Source organism: Callithrix jacchus, chromosome 10, assembly GCF_049354715.1.
Source record: "Callithrix jacchus isolate 240 chromosome 10, calJac240_pri, whole genome shotgun sequence".
Taxonomy (NCBI): Eukaryota; Metazoa; Chordata; class Mammalia; order Primates; family Cebidae; genus Callithrix; species Callithrix jacchus.
Window position 1 is genome coordinate 77,767,913 of NC_133511.1, and position 12,258 is coordinate 77,780,170.

General features: G+C 34.1%; 1 protein-coding gene across 12 annotated transcripts in view; it reads left to right on the forward strand.

Moving 5' to 3' along the window:
- Positions 1–12,258, forward strand: part of USP47 (ubiquitin specific peptidase 47) — a 140,087-nt gene that overhangs the window by 67,218 nt on the left and 60,611 nt on the right. For all 12 annotated transcript variants that reach the window (XM_078340513.1, XM_035265783.3, XM_017977912.5 and 9 more), the window contains 3 exons: positions 2,610–2,755; positions 3,151–3,230; positions 5,326–5,475. In XM_078340513.1, the coding sequence (XP_078196639.1) occupies positions 2,610–2,755; positions 3,151–3,230; positions 5,326–5,475 (376 nt within the window). The remainder of the gene's footprint in view (positions 1–2,609; positions 2,756–3,150; positions 3,231–5,325; positions 5,476–12,258) is intronic.

Consider the following 12,258-nt stretch of genomic DNA (forward strand, 5'->3'; position numbering starts at 1 on the left):
GAGTAAGGAAGTGGGAGTCAAACAGAAAAGAAGGCCTTGAGATTGGAAGAATAGAGTGAAGTTTACAGCAGACAGAGAAACAAAGCCTAAGGGCACTGATGATGTTTCTTAATGTACAACTGAGAACCTCATTGAATTATCCACAGAGTAGCGCTGCCATGAAAGGGTAAACTATCCACAGAGTAGCTAGCATAGAAGGATAAATGATCCACAGAGTAGCGCTAGTGTAAAAGGGTAAACTATATCCAGAGAGTGGTAGCATAAAAGGATAAACTACCCACAGAATAGTGCTAGCTTAGCATAGAAGGATAAACTACCCACAGAGTAGTGCTAGCTTAGCGCTAACGTAAAAGAATAAACTTTCCAGAGTAGCGCTAGCATAAAAGGGTAAACTATCCAGAGTAGTGCTAGCATAAAAAGATAGGGTTTTATTTTCTTCATTTTTTGTGTAGTAGCCAACAGAGAACCTGCCACTTTGATTTGGAGGCATATACGTGATGTGTTCAGTACATTATTTTAGGGAAGTTTATATAGTGCAGTGTACAGGATTGATTTGAAAGAGAACCGTGGAAGAATCTGTTATTAAACCAGACATGGATATATTAGAGTCAGAATGATGATGGTGGAAGTAGTTACATTTCAGATTGAAAACTAACATGGCTTAGTGACAAATTTTACTTAAGAGTAAAGGAAAGGAAAGAATCACATAGGCACCAAAGTTTCTAACTTAGGTGACTAAAGTAACAGCAAGTACCAGGAAGGTTTAAAACCTTTTCAGATATTTCTACCAGAACTAAAGGACATGTGGAAATTCAGTTTTATATTACAGTAATTCCTCCCTACTGTTGAATTTCCTTCACAAGAAATCTGAGCATTTTCTGTTTTAACCAATATTTTCTCACAGTACAAAGAGAATTTTTGATCTCATAGTGTCAGTTGTAAGTACCCACTAATGAAGATAACCAGAAAACATGGGAGCTGGTGATTGAGAATAGAACAGGAGAGGATTCAAGTAGAAGTCAGGTTTACATAGAGGTGTTTGCAGGGAAGCCTTGAGAAGGAAAAGGTGAAATGTATTTCACTGACATCTGTGAGACAGAAGGTGCATTAAAAAAAAGGAGAATGAGAACAGAGCTTTGACTTTTCAGTTCTAACGTAAGAAAAATATTGAACATTCTAAGAGAAAGCCATACCCAAAAGAAAAAAAAAAGCCTTTTAGTATGTCTGTAAACTGCGAGAAAAATTAATGCTCAAACCTTTTGAAACTAAAAAGTGAGGAAATAGCAATCTTACTGCTAACTTAAGATATAGAAGATCATTGATATTTTTGTTACTTGATATTTTGTCTTAGGTATATAATATATTATGAATATAGAATTATTTTAAGGACTTCTGTGGATAGATTACCAACTTTAGTACCCCAGTCTTCCTTCCTTCCATGAGATACTAAGTTCTTCAGTTGGGAATTCACTTGTTATGGAGACAATTCCTGTAGCTAAGGCTAGACTGCCGTTTATCATAAGTTTGTGAGGGTAAATATCTTACCCAGATTATTATTTTGTTTACCTATATTCCCCTTTAAAAACTTTTTATTGTGGAAAATTTTAAACATTCAAAAAGAGGGAAGTAGGCTGAGCACAGTGACTCACACTTGTAATCCCAGCACTTTTGGAGGCCAAGGTGGGTGGATCTTTTAACATCAGGAGTTCAAGACCAACTTGGGCAACATGGAGAAACCCCATTTCTACAAAATACAAAAATTAGCCAGGCATTGTGGCGCATGTGTATAATCCCAGCTACTCGGGAGGCTGAGGCAGGAGAATTGCTTGAACCCAGGAGGCAGAGATTGCAGTGACCCAGGATCATGCCACTGCACTCCAGCCTGGGCGACAGAACAAGACTCCATCTCAAAAAAAAAAAGAGGAAAATAGTGTAATGAATCCCTCTGCACAAGTCATTCAGCTTAGAATATTATTAATACCCATCTTTTTTGTCTGTAACCGCCACCTTGATTATTTGGAAGCACACCTCCATCACATCAGGGCTACTATTTCCCTGATTGCCTCATTTAACAGTTTGTTTAAATCAGGATCCATATGAGCTGTATGTTGCAATTGGTTAATAAAATTCTTAATCTATTTAATTTGTTTATAATCCTCTTTCATATTTTTTCACCCTTGTAATTTATTTCCTGTAAAAAATAGAGAGAAAGAAAACTAATGTCATCTGTCCTATAGTTTCCACAGTTTGGGTTTTGATGATTGAATGCCATAGTGTCTCATGTAATAGTATTCTTCTCTTTCCTTTATTTTTGTGAATTAATAATTAGGGCCGAGGTTATGGTCAGATTCAGGTTCCACAGTTAAATGAGCTTTGCCTTTTTTTTGTGAGACCTTTTGCCTTGTTATGCCTTTTCTTGTTAAAGTCTAAAGTTCTTCTGAATTTATGAATTAAGGAAAGACTAATGCTTCATTAGATATTATTATTTTCAGTTAGCATCCAAACTCTGTATAGCTTCCAGGATTAAAATCTGTTATTATGATTTTGATATTAATTATGCTTTTAAAGGATAAAATTATAAATAATGTCTAAATATTTCATTTTAATAGGTGGGAATTTGAAGAATCTGAAGAAGATCCAGTGACAAGTATTCCATACCAACTTCAAAGGCTTTTTGTTTTGTTACAAACCAGCAAAAAGAGAGCAATTGAAACCACAGATGTTACAAGGAGCTTTGGATGGGATAGTAGTGAGGGTACTAATTGTCTTATAATGATAAGTATTCAAAGGAATTCTAGGAGACAACAATATTACAAACACATTACACATAATTATCTTTATCTTAAACTTTTCATTGCAAGTTTTTGTCCTAGATTTTCTTACATTTCATATCTCTGCAATGAAAAATAGCAAACATGACAAATATTGTCGCACCATAAAGCATATACTTTTTAGAGAATGCCGCAGTCTTTATTTGTTGGTGTGTGATTACCTTTTCATGATTGTCATGTATATTCTTATGTTCTTTTTTAAATTTAGTATTATTTAAAGTAGACTTTTTAATATTTCTGCCTGTTTGCTTTTAAACAACAGATTGTTTCATTACATTAAGTTGATTGCTATTTCTAATTGAATTTTATCTTAAAATAGCTTGGCAGCAACATGATGTACAAGAACTATGCAGAGTCATGTTTGATGCTTTGGAACAGAAATGGAAGCAAACAGAACAGGTAATTCATATCTCTTAAATCAAGGGGACTGTTTCCTAATAAATCACTCATTACCTTAAATAACTTTTATTCTGTTGGAATGTTTTAAAACTTGGGCATTAGTCTCATGGTTAAAGTACTCAATGGGGAATTGAAAGTACTGAGTTCTCATTTAGCCATTACCTTCAGTCTATTTATAACTCTTTAAGCCACCCTAGACCTCAGTTTCTCATCTTTAAGGAAATTGGGCTGTATAAACAAGAAGTTCTATTTTAGCTCCAAAAATTTTACATTTAAAAACTGTATATATGTTTTTGGGGGATGATTTTTGAACAGCGTTTTCAGATAATTACTAAGTAAATTATATGTCTTATAGTCTGTAATGCAACTATAGTCATTAAGCATTACCTTTGTTTTGACCAATGAAGTATAGTCATATGTATTTGATATTTAGGATCCTCATTAATCTGACCCTATTCTTATGTGATGGAAAGAAGAGCAGGTTAGGAGTGGAAAGAGCGTTAGATATATAATTAGGATGAAGAGTAGGGCTAAATGGGATGAGGCTCAGTACATGGGAAGGTTTATACTGGGTATAATAATGGAAGGTCACAGGGATAAAAGTGGAAGAGTATGTGAGGTAGCTAGGAGGGTCTGATTTCTGATTGGAACTACAGTGATGATTTGGACCAGAGTTTTTCAAAATGTAGATTACAATCCATTCATAGTTATGAAATCAGTTTATTGGGCCTACAACAGCACTTTCAAAAAATGGAATAGATTAGAGCCTAAGAGCATCACAGAGCATCACATAAGAGTTATGCACTGGGTTGCAGTGTAAATTATTTTCTTATAGTGGTTGCTGTACAATATTTGAAAAACACTGATTTGAACCACTTCAAAAGTCCCTCCTAGGTGAAGAAGACCTAATTACATATGACTGACAGTGATGAATGAAGAAGGCTTCTTTAAATAAGTGGTTATTAGTTTAGACATTGATGGTAAATCCAATTTGAAGGCTTCTAAATCCTGTTTGTTTGAAGAAATGTAAATTTATGAAAGAGGCAAAATGTAGTACACTTATCCTCATGCCTTTTCTTACTTAAAAGGTAATGAAAAATTTTTAAGTTCATTTAGAGATCTAGTTTCTCTCCATAGTCATGTGAGGCTCATATTTTAGTAAATATGTAGATGGTATTGGGGGCTGTTTCTTCTTTGTAGTTCTGAAGTTATCCTTCTTCCTTGTTACATCCCTTTCTGTGGGTCAGCACTTACATTAAGATTAGCAGGGGCATTCCTACTGAGTTCCCAAGTTTTGGTACAAGACTCTTAGAGGGTCCTTACTTAGGTAGTTACCTAAGTAACTTTTTTTTTCTGGACTTTGAGCCAGAAAAGCTCTAGTTAACTAAGTTTGGGGACTAGGTGAAACATCCATTCTATCAGATGAGGATATTTTGAGGGAGGAGGATTTTAAAATTTCTTTGGAATTTCCATACATTTCAAAAAATTATGGTGTAATATTTCCCCTTAAAATTGTTTTACTTATGTTAATGAAAGCTAAAAAGTTTGATTTGCATCTTGAGCTAGAGGATATGATTTATATACATTGGAGTGTATTACTGTGAGAAGTGGTGATACACATATGTAAGTTATAAAAACTCAACCGGTCATTTAACTGTATAATTATTTCTTTTCTATTTCTTTTTTTTCAAGAAAGAGATATTAAGAAATAGCTGTATAATTATTAACATGCCTAAAGTGATAGATTAGGATTTACACTCATCTTAATATAAAGATAATTTGAGGCTTAATGGTAAAAGAAATTGTTAACTAATTTCATCAAAACTTAATAATTGAGTTTTCACTTGATGATTATTGAAATCATTAATTTTTGCACATTGACTCAAATTAGTGTTAATCTAATTTTACTGATTTTTAGGTGATTTGTGTTGTTTTGACTTTTTAAAATAAAATTGTAGATAAATCTTATATTAAAGTTTTCTAAGATTTTAGCTGTAAGTAGCAATATTCTTTTGTAAACCATTCTATAAATTGCTACATATTTTAAAAACTATTTTTAAGGAACACTTAAAAATGTAAATGTTCTTATTTTTAGGCTGATCTTATCAATGAACTATATCAAGGCAAGCTGAAGGACTACGTGAGATGTCTGGAATGTGGTTATGAGGGCTGGCGAATCGACACATATCTTGATATTCCGTTGGTCATCCGACCTTATGGGTCCAGCCAAGCATTTGCTAGTGTGGTGTGTACCTTTCACCTGACTGCTTGTGTATCCTTACACAGAATACATAATAGCACAGTGGTATAATCTCTTGTAAGGTAAGTATCATCCTAGATACACCTTCTTGGGTTGTTAGTCATTCCTGCATTTAAACTAGCAAGATCTAGAAGATTTTTGACCCTTCAGTGAGTCCTAATAGTGCATGTATAAGAGAGAAAGTGAATGCAAATGTACTGCCTCATGGTTCAGTGTTTTATTCTTTTGGATAGGTGATTAGATGATTTCACTTTTACCTTTTTTTTTTTTCACCTCTAATCAGTCTATTTTATAAATGCGGTTATTGTGACCACTTTTTGCATTGGAAAGTAACTTTTTTGTTTTGGGGGAATTGTTTTGATCCATACACTTTTAAAATAGGTAAAATTACCTCCTCTGGTTTTTATGACAGACCATATTTTTAAAAGAAGCATCCCTGTTCTAGATATTTAGTTTAAAAAACATACATTGTAGTAGCACAGATAATTCGAAGAATCAAAACTGTAATCACCTTAATTATTCATATACTGAGTATCTAATTGGAGGATTTGCTAAGATTTTCTGATTCCTCCTCTTGTCATCCATTTCTTAATTGCTTTTTTTTCTAAATTTTTAATTGTATTTTATCTATACATGTGTGTGTTTACTTATACAACAGGAAAATCATGGAAGGACTTAAGTTGATATTTAAAATGCTCAAAGACATTTAGTTGAACCTTGGGGAAGCTTTCAAAGCTAAATAAGATATCGTTGAAAAGTAGAGTTTCATTATGTTTTGGTCTTATTTATGTTGTTATTAAACTGATGGTAGATTATAGCTAAAAATCAGTTTTTTAAAAGCTTTTCCATACTTCTAAAATAGTGCTACAAGTATGGTTTAGTCCTCTGGCCCCTAGGTTGATTGATTCCTTTTGATTTTTTTCTCCTACCTTTATATGACTATCAGGAAATAATCAGCAATAAATTATGGAATCAATCAGTGGGAATCCAAAGCAAGCATCTAAATAAAAGACCTTTTCTGGGTGGAGTAAGATCAAGTCTCCTTTCCACTGCTGTTTTTCATAGCTTCCTGAGTCTATTTGAAAAATTTTGTTAAATGTTTAGTACTCTCTTTTTAAATGGCCATAAAAGTATGTTAAATGAGCTTTGGTTTGGGTGGCTAGTTTTGATTTTTTTTTTTTTTTTTAAACCTTATTTTGCTTTATTTTGGCAGTTCGAGGTAGAAATGACATACTGAAAAGATCATTGAAAATTAACAATTGTTTTTCGATGACTGATTTCCTAACTAATTTTTAAATATGGGCATTTCTGTGACAAAACATATTAGGGAAATATTTGGTAGTCCCAATCAATATGGACTGTTTTTTCTACCTTATCTATTAAAGTATTTTTATGAAAAAATTTTATATATCCATTAGTTTAATTTTTAACATATTAATTGAATATTGAGGAAGCTAATTTTTGCTTGTTAAATCTTATAATTGCGTATTCAGCAAATATAATTGCTTAGCTAAATCTTTATGTTATTATTTATTCACCTGCTGATTTGCCACCACGCTCTTAAGTGCATTAATAGACACAGTAATGGAGTGATTTGGAGGATACTTCTGGAGATGTGAACAATATCACATTTCTAAATAGAATTCTTCAAAGGTAGTATCCTCCACTGATGATACATGGGTGTTAGTAGTGGTGGTGGTTCAATGGGAATTGGAAGTTGCAGCTGTGAAGCAGTATGTGAGCAGGTTTATAAAACACATGCGCTAATAGGGCTTGCGGAAGAGAACTTAAAACTTTCTAGACTTGGCTGGAATCTCCTGAGGGAAATTACAGCAGGTGAAACTACCCAAGATAGGGGTTCTAAGGAGGATACTACCTTCGGAGAACTTTAGTTAGAGGTAAGTGAGTTCTCATTATTTTCTGAATTCAAATCTATAACCTACTTTTCTTAGACCACAAATATCATTATACAGCATCTAAAATTGGTAATGTCACTGCTTGCCATTCTGTATTTTGTTAATTCTATATGTTTTAAAAAATATTTGTTATGTTTTAAAAAGAATTTGAATTATGGATTGCAAAAATCAAGTTAAAAGAGGTATCATAAAATCACTCATTCAGATTATGTAAAATTACCCTGAATTTTAACTGGACTCTCTTGAAATTATTATTCTACCTCTATTAGTGGACTCTGGTATTTTCATCTTATTTAATATATTAGATATAGACATAGGCTGGTTGTGGTGGCTCACACCTATAATCCTAGCACTTTAGGAGGCTGAGGTGGGCAGCTCACTGGAGACCAGGAGTTTGAAACCAAGCTGACCAACATGGTGAAACCCGTCTCTACTAAAAATACAAAAAAATGGCTGGACGTGGTAGCACACGCCTGTATTCCCAGCTACTCGGGAGGCTGAGGCAGGAGAATTTGCTTGAACCCAGGAGGCAGAGGCTGCAGTGAGCCAAGATTGCACCACTGCACTTCAGCCTGGGCAGCTGAGGGAGACTCCATCTCAAAAAAAAAAAAAGATATAGATGTAGACATATACACTAGCACACATGCATATACATACATACACATTAATGGTTATATATTCTGTTTATTGTATGTTTTGTTTAGTGTGCCACAATATTACGGGTTTAATTTCAGATAATTAAGGGTGAGGTCTTTTAAAAATTGAAAGGTTTTTTTTCCTCTCTCTCTTTTTAAATATTTATTTAATGTGTGTTTCTTTTTAGAGATTGGGTCTTACTCTGTTGACCAGGCTGGTGTCAAACTCCTGGCCTCTAGCAGTCCTTCCATCTTGGCCTCTCAAAGTGCTGGAATTTAAAGCATTCACTACCACACCCAACCAGGGTTTTTCTTTTTTAAACCTTCATCTAAAATGTCCAAGTTAATTTATGATCAAATAAATTAACTTGAAACTAATAGAGAAGGTTAAAATAGGAATGAAATTAGCACTCATCTAATTTATTAAAGTAACATCTATAACCAGTTTTTATGGTTGTTTTTCAGCATGATAACAGATTATTTTTATAATGAGTGCTGGGTGTCTTCTGCAGTTTAAGAAAAAAAAAAGCTCCGATAAAGTAGGGAGGCCAAAAAAAAGCCTTTCATTATAATATTTTTCTTTATTCAATAGATTTTTAATTATTATAACTGATATTTGTTAGATTTCTGATCTTCATTTTCCTCATTCAAGTAGGGAATCAGTATTTAAAGGTTCTTCCGCCATTCTGTAAATCTCAGATTGGGTCCTGTTCAATGCTAGTCTGTAAAAAGATTTAATAGATATTCCAGGGAAGATATCCTTGATTAAATAGGTTTGGGAAACTGTAACAATAATCCTCTTTGGAAAGCTCACAGGTGCATATTATATTTTAATTGGCCCATTGATTCCTGTAGTAGGAAATTTGTTTAAATGTGTTTTACCTAGCATTTTCTTTCTCTGTGGGATATCTGTTAATATCTCAAGAGACATTTAAGATTCTGGGGAAGCTCTACATTAGATTAAGGTGATGGAAGAATATCACCACTTTATTTATATTTATGTCCTTGGGATGTTAAGAGGGAGTGAGAATACTAAAATAAGTGTTAGAAATTCCTGTTCTTTTACATATTTTTTATTAATCCTGAAAAATTAATATCAGCTGAAGAATTACTTGTATTAATCCTTAAATAATTTTCTTCTTAATGACTTAATAGATAATTAGAACCTTCTGTGTTCACTGACTCACTGACTAGATCAAAGTAACTTTGAATATGCTTATTGCCAAGCATATGTGTGAATGTATTAAATGAGATAGTTCTAAATACATTTTAGTAATACATAGAAATTAGAAATATAACTTTTTGTTGGTTAATTATGAAAGCATAATGTATAAGTTAAAGAAAAACAATGTAGCCTCATGTTTGACATTATCTAGCAAAGTGCTTTTTTATTTAACAGTAAAATTTTAGGCACTGTCTTTTCATTGGTATATTTCGTCATAAAACATTTATTTAGTACCTTCTCTGTGGCAGACACTGTTCTAGGCCATTTTCTTGTAGTACTTTTATTTTATTATTGATTATGTACATTTAAATACCTGTTTATTATGACAAAAAATGTGTTCAAAAGTTTGATCAAGGTTTAGCTGCCTAATTTCATATAGTGACTTTGGAGAGATAAGATTATAAAAAGGACTTGTTCCATAAATGAACATAGTTTAATGATTGTTTTAACGTTTTGAATGCAAAATTGTTAAATTAGCATTTATGAAATCAAAACCATTTTGACTATTTACACAAGTTTATATTAGAAGTCCTACCCTGACATAACAGGTGGTTTGGATATTCTTATATGGCTAAATCAGCTGCAGAACTCATTTGCATAAAGGAGTGGTCCAATTTATCCAGATATGTAAGCATCAGATAAAGAAAATTTTCCACAGACTCTACCCTCATTTTTCCAGGAATTTGTATGGTTGGACATAGTGGGAACCAGTTTAAAAAGTGGGGACTTCTGCTTTCAGGAAGATGGAGTAGATGTACATTGCCCTATTCCCACTAAAACAACTGAAAACCTTGAGCATTATGTATAAAATAAACATAAGAAGACTGAAAGGTGGAGAGAAGGCATACACACTAGGGACCTCAGCACCCAAGGAATGACACGTTGGTGAGTTCCATGGGTTTTCTTTTTGCCTAATATATCCCAAACTTGGAACTGAAGAAGCTGGCAGCCTGCAAAAAACAATAGGCACAGACTAAAAACGTCTGTTCTCTTTAACTAAAGGAGACAGCCTAGAAAGGCAGAAAATTTTAGACCATAACTGCCATGCTCTAACCAAACACCACAAAAAAAAAAATGACCTTACCTCAACTTGTGCCTACCAGTGCTGAGTGGAGAGAGCCTAGAATTTCACCCTCACAATGTTGTAACAAAGTTTCTTGACCATCGCAGCTGCTGGGTGGTTTCACAGAAGGCTGAGTAGGTAGGCAGGAGGACTTTCATCTCTGCCAGCCAGTAACAAACCTCCCCACCACCATTCCCATTCCCCTGATTTATTGTTGTTAGAGGCCATGTGGGAAGCCTGGCCTTTTGCCCCCACCTGATAGTAAGGAGATTCTCTGTTTCTTCACCACCTCCCAGGGGAAGGAAGCGAGCCCCTCCTGCTTGTGGTGTCAGTGTAGGGGTGCAGTACTGACATACTCCTGTCCCTCATAGCCAAGGTTTTATCGGCAGAGGCCTACTGAGCAGCCAGAATTCCTTTCCCTTCCCAGCACTAACAAGGAGCTTCCTCCATTCAGGTGTCATCATAGGCCAAATGGGAAACCTGGACTTCTAATGCCATCTGGCACTAATGTGTCAGAGCCCTTTCCCCAGGTGGCACAGTGTCAAAGGAAGCAATTTAAATTAGGTTTAAACGTGGTCCAGAATCTCATAAGACCCAAAATGTCCATGTTTCATTTTAAAAAATCACAAATCTCAATTTGAATTAAAAAAGAAAACCAGCAGACATAAACAAAGATGTTAGGATTGTTTGCTAAATACTTTAAAGCAGTCATCATACAAACACTTCAGTGAGCAATCCTAAGCACACTGAAAACAATGGAAACAGAAAATTTTAGGGAATAAGTTAGAGATATAAAGAAATGGAAATTTGGAACTGAAAACTGCAATAAACAAAATTAAAAACTCAGTGGATAAGCTAAACAGCAGAATGAGAGACAATAGATCCAATCTGTGAACATGAAGATAGAATGATAAATATTACCTAAACAGCAGAGAGAAGATAGACTGAAAAAAAAATCGTCAAGGACCAATGGGATTGTAACAAAAGGTTTAACATTTGTGTCACTGGAATCCTGGAAGGAGAGCAAAAGATATAACAAAAGGTATAACACTTGTGTCACTGAAGTCCTAGAAGGAGAGCCAAAAGGAAAAAGAAGCAGGTACAAAGAAATAATGGATGAAAATGTTCCAAATTTAGCAAAAGGCATAAACCTTCAAATCCAAGAAGCTGAGTAAACCCCAAACACAATAAGCCAAAATAATTCTACGTCAAGTTCAATTATAGCCAAACTTCTGAAAACCAAAGATGAAGATAGCTTGAAAGCAGCAAGAGAGAAAAGACACCTTTCTTACAAGGGCAAAGCACTCTGATTTCTCACCAAAAATAATGGAGGCCAGGAGAAAGTGGCACATTTTTTCAAGTGTTGAAAGAAAAGAACTGTCAACCAAAATCTTATACCTCGTGAACATAGTCTTTAGGAATGAAGGGAAAACCAAGATGTTTTCAGATGACGGAACACTAGGAGAATCTGTCCGCAGCAGACTAATCCTAAAAAAAAATAAAAACGGCTAAAGCAAGTTCTCTAAACAGGAAATGATAAGAAAAAGGCATCTAGGAATGTCAGGAAGGAAGGAAGAATAAGATAAATCAACATATGAGTAAATACAATAGGCTTTCCTTTTCTTCCTGAGTTTTTCTAAAGTATGTTTGATGGTCAAAACAAAATGACAACACTGTCCAATGTGATTCTAAATGCATGTAGAATAGATATTTAAGATCATTATATTATAAAGAGAGGAGGTGCCAAGACATAAAGTGAGGTAAAGTTTCTATACTGAACAGGGTAAAAGAATGGCACCAGTAGACGAAGTTTCTTATTATATATAAAACACATCCCAAAGATCAGAAGCAAGATAAAAATACCCAGGTAGTGGAAGTCCTAGCCAGTGCAATAAGACCAGAAAATAATGTAATTAAAAAGGACTTATA